The sequence below is a fragment of the Heterocephalus glaber genome, unplaced genomic scaffold (assembly GCF_053883595.1).
Source record: "Heterocephalus glaber isolate CG9 unplaced genomic scaffold, H.glaber_assembly_v1.0 deba00001760, whole genome shotgun sequence".
In the NCBI taxonomy this organism is placed as follows: Eukaryota; Metazoa; Chordata; class Mammalia; order Rodentia; family Bathyergidae; genus Heterocephalus; species Heterocephalus glaber.
In genome coordinates, this window is record NW_028258457.1 from 8,609,428 (window position 1) to 8,628,518 (window position 19,091).

General features: G+C 48.6%; 1 protein-coding gene across 6 annotated transcripts in view; it reads left to right on the forward strand.

Moving 5' to 3' along the window:
• Positions 1-1,762: 1,762 nt before the first annotated feature.
• Dnmt1 (DNA methyltransferase 1) overlaps positions 1,763-19,091 on the forward strand; it is a 47,666-nt gene continuing 30,337 nt past the window's right edge. Inside the window, exons 1-6 of one of the 6 annotated variants that reach the window (XM_087201437.1) lie at positions 1,763-1,834; positions 15,481-15,517; positions 16,041-16,148; positions 16,324-16,543; positions 17,090-17,165; positions 18,333-18,411. Coding sequence is in view for 3 of the 6 variants with exons in the window: in XM_004865481.3 (XP_004865538.2) it covers positions 6,879-6,958; positions 15,481-15,517; positions 16,041-16,148; positions 16,324-16,543; positions 17,090-17,165; positions 18,333-18,411 (600 nt within the window). In the remaining 3 variants the exon portion in view is untranslated. Of the gene's footprint in view, positions 1,835-6,710; positions 6,959-7,934; positions 7,957-15,480; positions 15,518-16,040; positions 16,149-16,323; positions 16,544-17,089; positions 17,166-18,332; positions 18,412-19,091 lie in introns of those variants that run through there. The other 5 variants (XM_087201438.1, XM_013065938.3, XM_004865481.3 and 2 more) reach the window with 5 other exon arrangements.

A 19,091-nucleotide genomic window follows, 5' to 3' on the forward strand; every position in this document is an offset into this window, starting at 1 on the left:
TTATTCTAGGCTGACTCCTGGGCCTCCAAGGTCCCCACTGTCCCAGGGGCCCAGCCCCAAAAGATATTTATAGCTCCCTCTCCTTAAAAAGCAAACAAACAAAAATTTCTCACCTTTTATTCAGGCTGGGCTAAAAAGACACACAGACAAAAAAACAAAAACAAAAAAAAAACCTGCACTCAACCGACAGTAGAGTTATCTCTCTCAGCCGTCAACACATCTTACAGTATACATAAGTCACAGATCCTGACACAAAAACGGTTAATGTTTGTCTTCTAAGCCACTTCTCTGGCTAAGCTGCCTCTTAAGATAAAATAAATTTTATATTTTCTAAAAAAAAAAAAAAGCCAGCCGCTTGACAGATCTTAATCAACACAAGACACTTCCCAGAGAGTTTTTCATTGCTCATGAGAAAGTTGTCAAAATTCCTTCTGGGTAAGAGATCCCCCAGGTAAAAAGAGGTTTAAAAAGAGCCAAGGATTTTGCTCAGTGGTTCCGCTGCCTGGCTCGAAAGCCCAAGGTCCTGAGTTTGATCCCTGGTACCAAAAACAAAACAAAACAAAACACCCTGTATCTTAAAAAAAAAAAAAAAGGCTTAAAAGCCACCCCAAAAGGTGAGACCTCCTTCCGCTCCCTGGGGTGCTCACTGGGGCACCGTGAGACTATCACCAAAGAGTAAAGTGCGCTTACCCACTGCTATCACGGGGTGAGGCAGCAAAGCAGAGCTCCCCCCCACTGTGTTGCTACAGCAAAGAGAAAAAGGCTCCCAAAAAACAAATAGTTCCCTCACCCTCCATGGGCACAGGCCAGGACAAGCTGCAGCTGCTGCTGATAGGATGAGGGGGAGTTAGCTTTCCTCCATCCCCACCAGGGAGCAGAAAGGCTAAAAAAGGAGGTTGTCAGGCAGATGTGACAGAGACACTCTCATGGCTCCCACTTTCTTTATGTATCTGCTTCAGGTGAAGTATTTGCTCAGCCTCCCTTCCACAGACACACCTCTGTGGCATATTCTCCAAAACTAAAAACAAAATATTGATCCTCACTCATTAAAAAAAAAAGCGCAATTGATTTTTTCCTACACAGAGATGTAGATAAGATATCCATTAACAGATGATAAGACTTGGACAATAAAACAAAATATCAATTATACTGCAATGGTTCAACTAAATCTATTATATATATATATATATATATATATATATATATATATATATATATATATAAAAACAGGATAGGGCTGGGGACTTAGCTCAATGGTTCCTCCACCTGCCTCGCAAGTGCAAGGACCTGAGTTCGATCCCCGGTACCAAAAAAAACCCAGGATAAATGTCATTGATGCCCTATATACAGGCTTTCTTCACATTGAGAAATGATCCTAACTTTTGCAGGTCATGCTGTGTAGACTCAGCCTTATTACAAAAACACAAAGCTTCAAACTTGGTTTTATACTAAAAAAAGAAATAATAAACAATATCCCATCTAACAATTTCCAGCTGTTCTCTGTGATAAGATATAGTCTATACAAAAATGAGCCATAAACTGGGCTCAAACTCGAGATCCTCCTGCCCAGCCTCCCAAGAGCTGGCATCACAGGAGTGTACCACTGAGCCCACCTTCAGCCTTTGATGACTTGGTGATGGCCTTTGGAGAATCAGTTGTAGTTAACTGGTGGTCAATTGGGGGGCGGGAGGCTCCGCACGTGAAACTCCTGTGGCTTAATGGCCGGCATTATTTGTAGCCCTGTGGCAAGTGGGGGAGACTTTCTATCTTTGCAGAACCGAAGAGGATGGACGGACAGACGGACGCTGTGTGTTTTCACTTCATTCTGTAGAAGGTGGGTGATTCTTGGAGCTCTGCCCTTTTCTCTAGGACCGTCATGGGTAACGGCCATGGGACCTGGTGGGTGAAGAACTCCTGGTGACATGCACAGAGGGGGTAAGGGCTGTGTCCTCTTATATCTGGCTTCTTCTACAAACTGCTTCTTTTTTTTTTTTTTTTTTTTTTTTGGCACCAGGAATCAAACTAGGGAACAAACTGCTTCTGATATACAAATTTTTTTGGTACTGGGGATTCAACCCAGGGCCTTGGGACTCACTTTCATCCCCAGCCCTACTATATATTTTATTTTATTTTATTGGTAACAGGGGTTGAACTCAGGACCTGTCACTTGCGAGGCAGCCCTGGTGCCACTGAGCTAAATCCCCAGCCCTGCCCTATTGTATTTTAAGGCAGGGGTCACTAAGTCACTAAGCCCCCTAGCTTGTACTCCACCTTGCCATCCTCCTGCCTCAGCCTCCCAGAGTGCTGGGATTACAGGTGTGAGCCACTGCACCTGGTGATTTCTCCCATTTTAACAAGTTGGGGGAAAAAAAATCAAAAGAGGTACAATCTTCTGCAACACACGCGAATGTAAGGAATTTGATTTTTCAGTGTTTTTAAATCAAGTTTTATTGGTACACGGTCATGTACACTCATTTCTGTGGCTGCTTCCTGGCTGCTAAGGCAGAGTTGGTAATTGTCATGTAGGGCTCACAAATCCTAAAATGTTTGCTATCTAAGCTGGGTGTGGTGGTGCACCCTGTAATTCCAGCACTCTGGGAGGCTGAGGCAGGAGAATTACAAGTTCAAGCCCAGCCTGGGCAACTTAATGATTTAGCAAGACCCTGTCTCAAAATTAAAAGATAAGAAAAGGCTGATACTGTAGTTCAAGGCGAAGGCTCTGGGTTCAACCTGCAGTAGCACAAAAAACAAAAAGCAAAGAAGTGTCTATAATGCTTTGACCTGCCCCACTTCCCAGGGAGATCAACTAAGCTATATCTCAGCCCTTTTACTTTTTGTATTTTGGGAGACAGGGTCTCACCAAGTTGCTACATTGCCCAGGTAAGACTCGAACCTGCCATCTTCCTGCCTCAGCCTCCCAAAGTGCTGGGAAAGAGTCCTGGTGTTGCAAAACACTTACATTTTTCTTTTTGCATTTGAGTCATCTGAGTGTGTGTGTGTGTGTGTGTGTGTGTGTGTGTGTGTGTGTGTGTACACGTTATGTTATATTGAGGTTTTACTTTGCATTTCCCTGGTGAACAATGAACTCGACCAGCTTCCAGACGAGTCCTGTCCTGGTGGATAGCCCCTTTTGTGAAGAGTCTGTTCAAAGCTTCTGTGCACCTCATTGAAAAGGCATGGTGTGTCTCCTATTAATTGGAGGCATTCCCTGTGTGTTATAGACAGAGGCCCAGCCCTGGGGCTGCTGTGGGCTGGGGTTTGTCCTGAGAGCCCTGAGAAGCCACCTGGGGGCAGACTCTGAGCTGGGGTGGTGGTGAGGTCAGGTTTGGGCTCTGATGGGGAGTGGGGAGGGGTGTCCAGGGGAAGGTGGGGGAGGTGTGACCCGGGGTGGGGGTGGCCCGGGAGGGACACTGGCTGGTCATGGGCTGCTGAAGGACATTGGGCAGGGATGGGCACCCTGCACTCTCCAGAGGGCTTGAGTTCCCTGGATTCCACTGCCTGCCTGGGCCAGTCCTGGAGCTGCATGGAGTTTCCTGGATCAGAGTGATAAAGTGTCCCTGTTGATTCTTTGAGTGCTGTGGTGTTGGGGACAGAAAGCCTGGGGCCTCTGTGGGGCTATGACAATTCCTGGGACATCTAGGATGACTCAGCTTTTGCCTTTTTTTTTTTCAGTTCTGGGAATTGAACTCAGGGCCTTTGAACAAAGCTACATCCCCAGCCCTTTTTAAATTTTTTATTTTGAGACAGGGTCTTACGAATTCACTAAGCTACTCAGGTGTTTGATCCTCCTGCCTCAGCCTCCCAAGTGTTGGGATTGTAAGCCTGTGCCCTCACACCTGACTACCACTTCCCGGGTGTGAAGTGGTAATTACACTCTTGTGAGGGTAGATAGCAGCCTTATTACCTATCAGTGTTGTGTCTTAGGTCTCTGTGAGGCACCTCCTGCCCCCTACTTAGTACTTCCGCTGATAATTGCATGTCTTTGGAGGTTGTGGTCTGTGTAGGACCTATCTGTAAGGACTGGGGACTAAATGTAGCTGGATTTCTGATTTGTGTTCATAAAGTTTTATTAGGACACATACATCTTCACTTACATATTGTCTATGGCAGTTCTTCTACTACAGTGGTAGACTTGAATAGTGGCACAAGAGAATGTGCTCAGAAAACCTAAGATATGTATTATCGGTTCCTTTATAGATAATGTCATACCATTAACCACAGCAATGCATGTTTGCAATCTAGTATTCTGGGAGGCTGAGGCAGGAAGATCGCCAAGTTCAAGCCCACCTTGGGCAACCTAGTGACTTAGCAAGACCATATCTCAAAATAAAAGATAAGGGGCTGGGGGTTTAGCTCAGTGGTTTCCCCACCTGCCTTGAAAGGAGAAAGTCCTGAGTTTGATCTCTGGTACCGAAAAAAAAAGAAAAAAAAAAAGATGAAAAAGGGGCTAGGGATGGAGCTCAGCACAAAGGCCCAAGGTTCAACCCCTTGTACCTGGTACAAAGACAAAACCCAGAAAGTTAACCTGGGAAGAAGTCACCAGTCAGTATGGATGCTGGGGCTGGGGGTGCTGCTCAGGGTAGTGGCATGTGGGAGACCTTGGTCTCTGTCCCCTGCACTACTTGCCAAAAAAAGGAAATACATGTTTATTTTTTTGAGACAGGATCTTGCTATGGTTGGCCTTGAACTTCCTATATAGCCCAGGCTGGCTTCACACTTGTGGAGGTCCTCCTGCCTCAGCCTCTGTGAATGCTGGGATGACAGGTGTGATCCACCATGCCTGGCCAGCTCGTCTTTCTCAGTCCTAGTTCACCTTGTTGTCCCTTTGGCCTCCCGTGGGCTGGACAGCTGGACAACCCTGGCATTCCATTTATGTTCAGCCTATGGACACCTGGAGTCAAGATTCCTGCTGGTATTTTGTGTATTTGTTTTTTGTTTGTCTTGTTTTTTCTGGTACTGGGGATTGAACCTGGGGAGCACTGAGCCAGAGCCCTAGGTCTTCAAATTTTTTTTTTTTTTTGGCACCGGGGATCTAACTTGGGACCTTGCACTTGCAAGGCAGGCGCCAGAACCACTGAGCTAAATCCCTGCCCCTGGAAAAAAAAGTTTAAAATTTTGAGACAGGGTCTTGGTAAGTTGGCAAGGCTGGGCCCTAATTTACAATCCTCTTAACTCAGCCTCCATAGTGGTGGGATTATAGGTGCATACCATTGCACCCTGGCTATGATCTTTATTTTCAGTACTGAGAATTGAACCCAGTGCCTTTTATACTCATCTAGACCCTTGGACCTTTTTTTTTTTTTTTTTTTGTATACCCTTTTATTGGTACATTTTAGGTGTACAGTATAATGACCTTCATCATTGGAAATTTGCACCTTTACATAATCTCTCTTGGTTCTTATTTTTTCCCCCTTCCCCTGCCCTCCCTTCAACCCCTCCATCCCTCCCTATTTACAAAGACTTTGTTTCCTTTTTTTCATTTTCTCATATTAATTCCATTCCTTTCTTTCCTTTCCCCTACCCCTGCCACTTCCCCTTCCCCTTTGCCCCTTTTCTTCCTATTTCACATTATCTATTATACCTTTTAGTCCTGATTTACACTTTCAGTTTCTCACACTAGAGAAACTATTAGGTATTTACACATGTGTGTCCTATTTATTTTACTTAAGAGTATCGCCTCAATGTGCATCCATTTAACAATAAATGTCTCTAATTTCTCATTTTTGATGGCTGAGTAGTACTCCATTTTATACAAAAAACCACATTTTCTTGATCCAGTCTCCAGTTGATGGGCATTTGGGCTGTTTCCAAGTTTTAGCTATTACAAACTGTGCTGGTATGAACATGGGTACACATATATCACTGTGGTAAGATTCTTTTAATTCTTTTGGGAAGATCCCCAGCAGTGGAATAGTGGGGTCAAATGGGACTTCCAGTCCTAGTTCTTTGAAATATCTTCATACTGATTTCCACAGTGGTTGCACGAGTCTACACTCCCACCAGCAGTGGAGTAGTGCTCCTCTTTCCCCACAGCCCCGCCAGCATTTGTTATTGGTTGATTTCATGATAGCAGCCTTTCTTTCTTTTTTTTTTTTTCTTTTTTGATACCGGGGATCTAACTCTGGTCCTTCTGCTTGCGAGGCAGGAGGCAGAACCACTGAGCTAAATTCCCGGCCCTCTTTTTTTACTTTTTGAGACAAGGTCTCACGAAGTCCCTAAATTGTCCAGACTGGACTTGAATTTGGGATCGTCCTGCCTAAGTGCTGAGATTACAGGTGTGCGCCACCACGCATGGCGCCAGCCTCCCTACATTGTAAAATCCTTGGAGCTAGCTACAAATTCTGTGCTTGCTACTAATCATCCTGAAGATTTTCTGGAGTAAGTGCTCCGAGCCCCGATCCGCCCAAGAGAGTGCTGAGGCTGAATCCAAATGGCATGGTCAAGGTTGTCTAGTGAACAGACGGTGGAGGTTAGTTTGGCGCTGAGGGCTTTAACTTGAGCGCTCACAGGCTGTAGCCCTTGGGACGCTCGCTACTTTATCTCCTTGAACGCCCAGAGAATGAATGAACCTCTCTGGTGCTACTCCCCCCACCCAGTAGCAAATAGCCTGGAGGAGGTGGCGCTTGGACGAGCCCACTGCTCTGCCCTGGGAGGGGGTTTGTGTGTGCCCACCGCACGCATGCGCAGTCTCTGCGCACGGCCCACTCCGCAGACTGTCCACACATGGTACGACCTCTCTCTGCGTGGTACGTCCGATTTTCCCCTGCGCCTGGGCCAGGGTGGTATGCGCTGCCTCCGCTCGCTGCCCCTCCCAGTTGGTTTCCGCGCGAAAAGCCGGGGCCTCCTGTGCTGGTGCGGTGTCTGCTGCAGCCTGCGAGATGCCGGCCCGCACCGCCCCAGCCCGAGTGCCCGCTTTGGCTACTCCGGCCATCTCACTGCCCGACGATGTCCGCAGGCGGTAGGTGTTGTGAGGTGGGGTTGGGGGGACCATCGACTCGGTAAGGTGGGGGATCGAGGCTAGACACCGTGGTGGGGGGTCGCTCCCCGTCTGGGTGGCCCGTGGCCGCTGCTGACAGCCGGGCGCGCATGCGCGGGGTGGCCGCGCGGCGGCAGCGGTTGGCGCGGGCAGGGTGGCACTTCCGGCCGCGCGCTCGGCTGGCCGTTTGGCGCCAAAATGGGCTGAGGCCCCTCGCAGCTCCTTGGTGACTAGAAACTTAGGGTAGCGGGTCTTTTCGACCCCAATGTACACTAAGCTTTGGGTTCGTCCCCGAAGTAGGGGGTTCCCCTAATCTTTCCTGGTCGCGCAGGAAGTGGGCAGCCCCTGGCCTCCGGACCAGACCCCTCAGCCCTGGGACTCCGGCCTTCACTTCCGGTGTCAGGCCCAGGCCCCGGGGGGCGTTCCTGGAGTCTCCTTAGCATCCCCCAAATTGTGCATCCCAGTAGTGGTGTCCAGAGACAGACGTCGCCTTTGGGGGGATGTGTATGGGTGACAGAGGTTGGCTAGCCCGATCTCCCTTGGGATCCCCATGATCCTCAGAGACCGTGTGGTCCTTGTCCCTAGAGGACCTCTACGCTGCTAGCTCTTTTGTTTTTGGTTGAGACAGGGTCTATATATAGTCCAGGCTGGCCTCTAAGTCATTTGGATCCTCCTGCCTCAGCCTCACTCGTGCTAGGATTGCAGGTGTTTGCCTTCAGGCCTGGCAAGGAGCTCTCCATGTGCATTGCAGGGCGGGGCCCAGGGGACTATCTCTTCTACATTCGAAGTGCCCATGATTCCTTGGGTATCTGAGAAACCTTGCCAGTTTAGAGAACTAGCTGTGCTCTGCAGTGGCCATGGGGAGGAGCAGGACATGGCGGCCAGTGGTGGGGATCCCGTACAGCAATTCCAGCCTCATGGGGCTCCTGGACACAGAGGCTGTCAGGAAGACTGGCCCCCAGGCATCACATTCCTGAAAGGTACCGATCCATTCCTGAAAACTTGTTCCAAATGAGCTGTGCATTAGTCACTGGAACCTTGACCAGTATTGGGTAGTTCCAACCGGATCTCTAGACCAGCTCCTGCCATTTCTTCCCTGGGCTTGCTCACATGGTCCTGCTAGGCCGATTGGGACTTGGGCCTGGGAGGAATGAAGTGGGGAGAGGGGAGTATTTAGTTCAGAGCATTTAGGCCTGGTATGATAGGCAAGTGTTCTGTGTCACTGAGCCCTGCTGCCAGCCCTTCAAACTTCTGTTCTTATTTTTTGACACAAGGTTTTGCTGTGTAGTGCAAGCTGGCTTTGAACTCACTATGTAGCTCAGGCTGACCTCAAATTCCCTGTGATCCTCCTGCCTCAGCCTCCCGAGTGCTGGGATTACAGGTATATGCCACTGCACTGGGCTCCCGTGTTGGATTTTGTGTGTACCGCTGTGGCCGCTCTCCCTGCCCACAGTGACTGCCTTCGCTTGCCTGTTTTCAGTTGTCCTGCACATGCTTCACCTGGAGAAACACTGTATTTGCTCAGCTGGTTCTCGGGAGTCCCTCGGAATGGATGCTGGAGTAGTTGATGCCATAATCGGGGATTGCTGCCTCTGGCTAACCCTCCCATTTAGCTAGGGGCTGCCTGTTGGCTTCCAGCATTCAGCCAAGGACCTGTGCTTCTTTCAACTTGAATGGCCTTACTGTGGGCATTGGAGTTTTGGTCGCCTGCTTTTTGTGTGTGTGTATTTCTAGGGACTCTTCACTGCTAAGCTACATGTCTTGCCCCTTTCTATTTTACTTTGAGACGGGCCCTTGCTAAGTTGCCCAGGTGAGCTTCAAGCTTGGAATCCTCCTGCCTCAGCCCCACAAGTAGCTGGGTGGGATTATAGCTGTGGGTCACCAGGCTGACTGATGCTTGCTTTTGACTGTATAGTGGTAGAAATTGAATTTGTCAGTTTATGTGATGCTCTGGACAGGTTTTTTACAGAGTATTTTTTCAGCTGGTCGTGTGGTTGCACGTGCTTGTAATCCCAGCCACTCCAGAGGCGGAAGCAGTAGGATCATAAAGTGTAGTCCGTTTTGGACTGTGTAGTAACTTAGCAAGAACCTGTCTTGAAATAAAAAAAAATAGGTCTGGGGATGTAACGCAGAGTGCTAAAGCCCTGGGTTCAGTCTTCAGTACTGCAAAATACAAAACCAAAAGAATATTCTTTCAGAATATATTGCTTTAGGGGGCTGGGGATTTAGCTCAGTGTTGCCGCCACCTGCCTCATGAGCACAAGGTCCTGAGTTTGAGCCCCGATACCAAAAAAAAAAAAAAAAAAAAAAATATATATATATATATATATATATATTGCTTTAAACTTTTTGTCTTACAAAAAAACCCCACAAGCTTAGCATCCAATGGTCTCTCCAACTTAGATTTGTAAATGGAGGCAGATTGTATGTATAGTGTACAATTTGAGAGGTACCTGAGGCTGGTAGAATACATATCTATGAGCTACATTAAACCTGGTCATTTTTTGTAGCTCTTGTCACTTGCTAACTTGTGTTTATATGGCACTTTCATTTTATTTTGTTTTTTGAGTCAGGGTCTTACGCTGGCCTTGAACATGATCATAGTGATCCTCCTGCTCTTAGCCTCCTGAGTGCTGGGATGATAGGCGTGCGCCACCACAATTGGCTTGAGTACTTTTTTTTTTTTAACTCAGAACAGCTCCATTGGCTATATAATACTGGGAAGTATTTTTAGCAGTTGGATTTCTTTTTCTTTTTCTTTTATTTTTTGATACTGGGAATTGAACTCGACACCTTGCGCTTGTGAGGCAGGCCCAGTGTCACTGAGCTAAATCCCCAGCAGCAGTTCGATTTCTTTAGCTTCTTAAAGGATAGTGTACTCTTAAGCCTTTTAAAAATCATGTCTTTCAGGATAAGTTGTAATTTTCTGCTTGATTTTCTTACCTGGTTCAGGCAGCATCATTTGCACAGCAAAAATGATCTCCACTTGTCTCCTGCTGCCACTCAAGCCTGCTTTTTACAAAGCAGATGCTTTGATGGTCTTAGAGTGCAAGCTGGAGCACTGGGCTTCCTTGCTCAACACCTGGACATGAGGTCAGAATTCCCATTTGCCTGTGCAAGTCTCGCCATCTTCTTGTGCTCTTCTCTTAAGAACTCAGGCCTTTCAGCTTCTCAGGGTCCGGGGCCATGCTCAGCAGCCAGCTGAGCCTGGACACCATGTGGTCTTCCCCAAGCTGCTTTCTACCCCCCCCTTTTTTGGGGGGGGTAGTACCTTAGTATTGAACCAGGGTCTTCACTGAGCTACATCCCCAGCCCTTTATTTTGTTTTTTGTTTTTTGTTTTTCGTACTGGAGATCGAACTCAGGTCCTTGTGCTTGCAAGGCAGGCAGCGGAACCACTGAGCTAAATCCCCAGCCCTATTTTGTTTTTTGTGTGACAGGGCTTTCTCAGTTGTCCAGGCTGGACTCGAGCTTGCTTGCCTTCTGCCTCAGCCTCTCAAATGCTGGAATCACAGGTGCATGCCCCGTGCCTGGCCCTATCCATTCATTCTTAACCCTGCCCCTTAGGAAAACAGCTTCTTCCAAAAAGGATATTGGATTCTTTTTTTCGGAACTTTATTTCATTTGTGGTGCTGAGAATTGCACAAAGGGCCATGCCCCTGCCGGGCAGAGTGGTATACCTAGGTGACATCCCCAGCTCAGAGGGTGCTGGGTTCTCACTGCACCCCACCTGGTGCTGCCTTTCTTGCCCTGGTTGCTTCAGGGACTGGCGGAGAATGTTTGCCTTCCTCATGGGCTCTGGCCATAGGCCCACAGAAATATTAGACTCTATCTTTGCTGCTGCCCTTTCCACTGTAAGGAAGCTGGGATTTGGGCCCTGATTCTAGGCTGCCTTTTCACAACTGATTGGGCTTTGTAATTACTGCAGCTTTCTTATCTGCTTGTCATTCTGTGATTAGATTAAACTGGGTCTTAAAGCTTTGGGGCATGACCTACAGAATAGATTCTGACTGGGGCAAAACTGACATCTTTTTCCAGTTCTGCCCCTCTGTGGTTTGATTGTAGAGGTGCAGATTCCTGAGCTAGAACTTGCAGTCATCTGCCTCAGCCTCCCAGAATTCTGGGATTACAGACAGGAGCTTCCACACCTCGATGAAAAATCTGGAATTTCTGGTGCTTAGTTTTGGCTTGTTGCTAGATCACACCAACTGAGTAGATTAAATCAAATAATGTCTTTTTTTTCGCGCGGGGCAGGCTGGGGAAGGAACCCAAGGCCTCGTTCCTGCTAGGCAGGTGCTTTACCACTGAGTTAGACCCTGGCCCAAACCTACATTTATCATCTCATAGTTCTGCAGGTCAGAAATCTGCTGTGTGTCACAGTAGGTCAAAAAGCATTTGCGGGGGCCGGGGATTTAGCTCAGTGGTTCCACAGCCTGCCTCGCAAGTGCAAGGACCCGAGTTCAATCCCTGGTACCAAGAAAAAAAAAAAGCGTTTGGTGAGTTGGATGTGGTGGCACATATCTGTGATCCCAGCACTCTGGAGGCTGAGGCAGGAGATTACTGTGAGTTCCAGACCAGCCTCAGTTACGTAGTGAGACCGCGGCTTTTAAAAAAAAAATCTGTTGGCTGCGTTTTTCTGGAGGCTTTGGGGGACAGTGTTTCCTGTTCTTGTGGGATTGGTAGGATTCAGTTCATTGCGGTTGGGAGATTCGGGTCTTCGTTTTCTTGCTGCCTCTAAACTGAGGGCCTTCCCCCTTTATGGAAGCTGGCTCATCCTTTGCCCCGGGCCCTTCCTCTCTCCTCAAAGCCAGTTCCTCAGGTGAGTCCTCTGTTTCCGACCTTTCCTAGTGGGGCTGCTGCACCTTTTTGTTTGAGACAGGGTCTCACTATATAGTTCAGGCAGGTCTTGAACTCACTAAGTAGTTCAGGCTTCGGAGTGCTGGGAAGACAAGTGTGGCACCCTGGCGCCAGCACTTCTTTGAAATGCAGATGGAGGGCTCTGGGAAACCAGCTAGTGATTAGATTAGACCTCCTTGTCCCAGGGCTCTAACCTCAGTCACATCTGCAGTCACTTTTGCACCTTAAGTAACACATTCATGGCTTGGGGCAGGGTTTGAGGCTCAGACATCTTTAGGGGTTGTTGTACTGCCCACCCAGGGACCATGAATAGTCCCACCTCACTTGCTGGAAGCAGCGCTAGAAGCTGGGGTGAGGCCCAGTGGTGAGCGCTGCTGAGCAGGCCACGGGCCTGCCTTCCACCCCCAGCACTGCAGGGAAGAAAGTGGAAAAGGGCAGGGTTAGCAGAGTGTTGGGAGTCTGTGTGGCCGGCTCTGTGGCAAACCATATTTCAGACCAGCATTTCTGATTTGGGGATGTTGAGTCGCTTATTGTTTTGTGTTCCTTTCTGTCCCATCCACATCATACATTTCCCCAATAATTTTCCTGAAGTGGGACTGGTACCCTGGACTCTGGCTTCCACGTCCCTCAGGACCCCTTTGATAGTTTTTTGATTGTGGAACAGAATCTGCATTTTAGCCTGATGTCCCTGCCATCCCCAGCCTCTTGTCTGTGGTTTTCTCTTTCCCTCTGGGTGTGGTGGGCCTGTCGGGTTCTTGGGCCTCCCTCTGCCTGGCTCATGAAAGGCCCTGGATCCCCCTTTCTGGTGCCATGGCCACCCTTTCTCTCTGGAAGCTCTCAGATTTTGACTGTCTTTGTCTTCTCCATCGTAGTTATATATATCATATCTCCGATGTGACTAATCAGTGAGGGAAGCAGTTAGGAATGAATCATGGGATCTGGCGTGTGGAGCCAGTGCTGTTTCTTTGTTTCGTTCCCCCCCCCCCCCCGGAACTGGGAGGAACTGGGAGTCGAACCCAGGGTTGCTCTACTCTTGAGGTACACAGCTACACCCCTGCCCTGTGGTTTGCCATACTGGGGATCGAATTTAGAGCCTCAAACGTACTAGGCAAGCACTCTACCATCAAGCTACATCCCCAGTCCCCTTTCAGTTTTTTGAGACAGGGTCGTACTAAATTGCCCAAGCTGGCCTCCAACTTGTAATCCTCCTGAGTAGCTCGGATCAGGGCTTAGAAGCCACCACGCCAGGTTCTAAGGTTGTCTTGCACTGAGTCCTCTACTAGGTCCTCCACATTGTGCCTGATCTGCTCTTGACTGTCAGCCTGCCTGAGGTAGTGTCATGAGTTCCTCTGGGGGCATGGATGGGATGGACTATGATGGACATGGCAGGGATGGACCATGAAGCCGCCTCCAGCCAGATCCTTGGGGCCAGGCAGGGTAAATTTGGTCTTCAGGTGTCTCACCCCGTGGACCCTCTGCTTCTCCTGCTGGGGTGACCACAGATCTGTCCTGTGTCCGGGTATGCACATGGCACCTGCATTTGCCACTGTGTGGCCAGTGGAGTCTTGTTCTTAATGTCTGGGACAGCTGCAGAGTCCAGGCAGGGCCCCACTGGTCAGATGGAGATGGTCTGGCCAGTTTTAAGGATCAAGTGATAGCTGGGTGTGGTGGCGCACTCCTGTAATCCCAACTCCTCTGGAGGCTGAGGCAGGAGGCTCACAAGTTCTATGCAAGCCTGGACAACTTAGAACCTGCTTCAAAATGAAAAATAAAAAAGGGCTGGAGTGTAGGTCAGTGGCAGAGTACTTGAATGCAAAGCTCTGAGTTCAATCCCAGTACTTTGGAAAACAAAACACAAAATGGAGTAGAATAATTGGGGCTGGACGCGTACTTTCGAGGTAGTGCACTTGCAGCTTTGCATGCCAGGTGTTGAGTTCCATTCCCAGCCTTGTAGGAAAGTTGAGCAGAGTGACTGAGCAGAAGATGTCGGCCCATGTGCCTTGGCGGGAAGTGCTCAGCAGTCCGGTTACTCTTGTTTCCGGCTCTCTCCTCCTGCAAGGTGGCATGACTTGTGCCTGCAGGAGGCTCCTGGAAGCTTTGTTCTTACTTTAGTTTTGTGTTTTTGTTGTGCTGGTTTGGAACCCAGGGCCTTGAGTGTGCTAGGCAAGTGCTCTGCCTCAGAGCTACACTGCCAGCCTGGCTCCTGAAAGTCTTGACCCCAAGGCTGCTGGGGTCCAAGTGGTGCAGTCTGTAACACAGGGCTGTGACCACTGTGCCGGGGTGCTGAGTGTCTTTCTGTGAAAAGTGCTCACCTGAGCACTTAGCCAGGAGGCCCCTCTCCAGTGATGCCCAAGTCCAGCTACCTGTTCATGGCCTGGACCATGGGCTGGCACACAGTAGGTGCCACCAGGTATGGTGGTGCCTGAAGCAGGAAACAGGGTTTGTGTGCACCAGGAGCAGCCATATTGATCCTGTAATGCCCTTGGGCTGGTGACAGCTGAGCATTGGTCTTTGTCGCTGTGGGGCCTGGTCCCGGCCTAGGGCGCCCTCCTCCCGACCATGAGGGACGCCAGCCTGGCTGGTTGGACTTGTTCTGCCCAGGCCAGGACAGCAGCCCTCTCTCCTTGGTGTCTTTACGTCTCGCTCCTGTTAGTTTTTTCTACTTCCTCCCAGGAGTCAAGCCACTTATGTCTGATAATCAAACCAGACCACAATTGTCAGGCCAACTGAAGGCAGTTTTGCACTTTTTTTTTTTTTTTTGGTACCGGGGATCGAACTCATGACCTTGTGCTTGTGAGGCAGGCACAGTGCCACTGAGCTAAATCCCCAGCCCCAGTTTTGTACTTTTGAGCAGTTAGGCACAGTCTTGAGATTAGGCATAGACATTCAGGAGGACAAGCTCAGCGAGGCAGCCATCAGCTCTTCTGCCTTCCTCCAGTCCCCTGAGCTCGGGCACCCCATCACCCCAGCTGCCTCAATCCCCTCATTTTGTGGCTTCCTCAGTTAGATGCTGCTCCCACCACTCATCCTCTGGGCACAGTAGCTGGTTGTTGTTCCTTGCAGTGTGGCCCTGGTCCACTTATTCTGACACTGGCCATGCTGTGGCACCCCGTTATTTTTTTTTTGTGGTACTGGGAATTGAACTCAGGGTCTTCACATTGAGCTTCATCCAGTCCTTTTTAAGTTGCCAACTTGCCCAGGCGGGGCTTGAATTTGTGTTACTCCTGCCTCAGCCTCCCAGAGTGCTGGGATTATAGACATGCACCACTACGCCTGGCCTATGGCACCCCCTTTTAGGGGCTCTTGTCAGACGACTGGAGAATGATAGCTGTAGGTAATCCAGCTTTCAGAAGGACCCCAGCTATGTTGCCTGTTGCCCCTTTCCAAGTTCTTTTGGAAATAACGCCTGATGTGTTACGAAGCTTTTGTATTATCTCTCACCAGAAAACTGACTTCAGGAAGGGGCCTTGTTCAAGACACAAATGACATACTTCTATGTGGGCATTGCTGAAAGACATGCTGGACATTTTGAGTGGGGTGTTTTTTCCCTAACACTCATGTTAAAATTATTTCCAAAACTCTTTAAGTAGTATTAAGAGGTAAGTGAAGTTGCTTAATGAGTATTTCTTTTCCATTTCCTTCCTCCAGGCTCAAAGACTTGGAAAGAGACAGTTTGACAGAAAAGGTAATCTCTGTTTTTATTTTTAAAACATTTTAAATGTAACATTATTTTTAGATGAGGTCTTGTGTTGTCTAGGCTGGTCTCAAACGCCTGGAGGGTCTCATTGTGTAGCCCAGGCTGGCCTCGAACTCAGTCTGAGTGCTGGGATCACAGGTGTGCGCCATCACGCCCAGCTCCTCCCATAGACTTTAAATCATCCCTGACATGATTTAGAATCTTCGATATGATGTAAATGCTACTTGAGTAGTTTTTATGCTTCATTGTGTAGGGGGAAAATGACAGGAAGTGTTTATGTCCAAAACAGATGGAGTTTTTTCAGACTTCTTCCCATCCGAGGGTGGTTGAATCTGCAGACGAAGAACAGAGGACAGGGAGGGCCAGCTGTCTTTAGCTTTATGGCGGAGACAGTGCTGCTGCCATCTAGGCATTACGATGAAAACAGGCAACTTAATTACCTGGGCATCGTTAGTCTATTAGTTAACAGTCTGCCGGCTTGGGGACTGCTAAACCTGTGTCCTTCCCTTAGGAGTGTGTGAAGGAGAAACTGAATCTCTTGCATGAATTTCTGCAAACGGAAATCAAGAATCAGCTGTGTGATTTGGAAACCAAATTACATAAAGAAGAGTTATCTGAGGTGAGTGAGTTCTCAGCCTCCTGGCTCCCAGAAGACCATCTGTGACTTCTGTGACCAGGGAGGCAGAAACCCTCCCTCCCTGGTGCCTGATGATTGTGAGGGGACGAACGTTCCCATGCTCTTATTGCCATTGGTTTCCATTCACTGCTACTCAAATTATCCTTTCCTGCTGTAGGAGGGCTACCTGGCTAAAGTCAAATCCCTTTTAAATAAAGATTTGTCTTTGGAGAATGGAGCTCATGCTTTCAATCGAGAAGTGAACGGCTGCCTAGAGAACGGGAGCCAGGCCAGCAGTGAAGCCTGGAGAGTACGAATAGCAGAGGCGCACAGCCCCCCGCACACCAGTTCCAAGCCTCGAGCGCCCCGGAGAAGCAAGTTGGACGGTGAGGGCCAGTGTAAGGACCCCGACTCATTTCCAGCCTTGGAGGAAGCCGCGGCACACGGAGGGGACAGTCAGGCTTCGCCCCAGTGGGACCCTGTGCAGTACCTCTTGGTTTCTTCTGTATGTGTGGTGCTGGGGACAGAAGCAGGGCCTCGAGTGTCCTAGCGCACGCTTTTCCTCTGAGCTCCAGCCCCAGTCCCTGGGTTCCTCCTAACTAGTGCAGCCACACAGATGGCTCAAACTGGATCTTTCAAAGTGATGGTGCTGGATGGTGTGAAAGGAGTAGACACTCACTAGAAGCTGTCCTTTGGTATTCATTTATTGTTATGCTGCTGGGGATTGAGCCCAGGGCCTTTGCGCTGAGCTACATCCTCAGCCTTTATTTTATTTTTAATTTTTGATATAGGATCTTTCTCGCTAAATTCTTGCTGGGCCTGTGGTAGGATCGTCACCAAGGATGCCGGGCACTGGGCTTCTGCAGTAGCTTGGCATTGAAGTGCACTGTGCCTGTGGACCTGGCTGTTCACAGTGGCTTTCTTTTGTTTATTTTTTAAAACAGCTGGAACTACACCCAGCCCAAAGGTGACCAGGAGAACGACCAGGCAGACCACTATCACATCTCATTTTGCAAAGGGGTCAGTATGGGGGAGTGGGCTGCGGCTTTTTCTCTATGCCAGGTGTTTTGGTGAAGCATTGAAGGAATTGGTAGGGTGTGATTTAGTTGCCCTGCCTTCCAGATTGCAGTGTATATGTGTGTGTTTCCAGTACTAGGATTTAACCTAGGGTCTTTGCACTGAACTACATCCCCAGCCCTTTTTATTTTTTATTTTGAGGAACTTGCTAAGTTATCCATACTAGGCTTAAACTGGGGTCCTCCTGCCTCAGCTGCCCAGAGTGCTGGTGTACAGGCATGTCCCACCATGCTAGTTCTGCATAGGTTACCTTGCAGCTTTCAGTCACTGACATTCATGAATAGCATTTTGTAAGACCTCCGCTATTTTTATTCTTACAGGAAATTTCAAATAGACGTACATTTAGAGTGTAGTTTAGTGAACCCTCAAATACTCATCACCCACTGTCCACAGTCACCAACTCACAGCATTGTTTCACACCCTGTCCTCAGCTGGATTGCTTTAAAATGAATCCCAGACATGGTGTTCCATATGCAAAACCAAAATATAATGAAGGCTGTCTTCATGCCTTTTCGGAAGTTTTTGTTTTGGCAGTGCTGGGGGTGGAACCCAGGGTCTTATGCATGATAAACAGGTGCTAGACCACTGAGCTGCACCCTAGCCTCAGGTTTTTATTTTTATTTTTATATTTTTGTTTGAGACAGGGTCTTGCTCTGTAGTTCACGTTGGACTTGAACTCACTGCGTAGCCCAGGCTGGCCTTGAACTCATGGTGATCCTCCTGCCTTGGCCTTCTGAGTGCCAGGTGATCGGATGACAGGTTACACCATAACATTTGGCCAACTTTTTATTTTTGGAGACTGATGACATCATAGATGGTGCCTGTCTGGCAGAGGTGTGTAACATCTCTTCCCTTTGTGACATTAACAGCCGTCATTGAGTGTCTAGATGCACGATTTATCACTTGTAAAATGGCCATATTCTTAACCTGTCATTCAAAGAAATGTTAAACTGAAGCCTCTTTCAACATCCTGGGAGTGAGGGCCTCTCCCAGGAGGGAAGAAGGTGTGCGTGCCCTGAGTCAGGCCTAGAAATGGTGCTCTGGGAAGAAGGGGTGTAAAGTCACCCAGGGTCCCCAAGGCCAGGTCTCTGAACTCGTTGTGTGTGACAGCCCTGCCAAACGGAAACCTGAGGAAGACTCTGATCGGTCCAAGTCAGAGGAGTCTGTGGATGAAGAAGAGAGAGACCAGGTAAGGCTGGCGTGGCCGAGGCTGACCTCGCCTCCGTTTTGGTGTTTTTGCTATGGGTTGCTAAATGAAAACCCTGTCAGTGGGTTCTCCAGAGAAACATTCAGGCGGGGTATGTGCACAGCGTGTGTGATACACACAGAATAGAGATACAGGGACAGCATGTACTCACAAGGAGCGCAAGCCAGCTCTTTGGGGAATGGACGTCAAGGATGGTGGCTGCTGGCGAGTTTGAAGCAACTGAGGCAGGAGGGTGGCAAGTTCGAGCCTAGCCTGGACGACATATCGAGTCCTTGACACAGAATAAAAAGAGGGCTGGAGATGTAACTAACTCAGTGTGAAGGCCCTGGGTTCAATCCCCCGTGGCAAGCCAAAAAAAAAAAAAATTGTGTCATGGGGGCCAGAGGTGTTGGAAGAAGCTGATGTTACAGCTCACATCTATAGGTATCTGGAGGTAGAACCTTTTGTTATATTTCAGTGCTGGGGATTGAACTGAGGGCTTAGTTCTAATATCATAGGCATGCACATGTATTTTATGGCTTTTTTTTTTTTTTTTTGGTACCTGGGATGGAACTTGGGTCCTTGCACTTGTGTAGCAGGCGGTGAAACCACTGAGCTAAATCCCCGGCCCTTTTATGGCTTTTTTTTTTAATATTAATTGGTACATTTTAGGTACACAATAC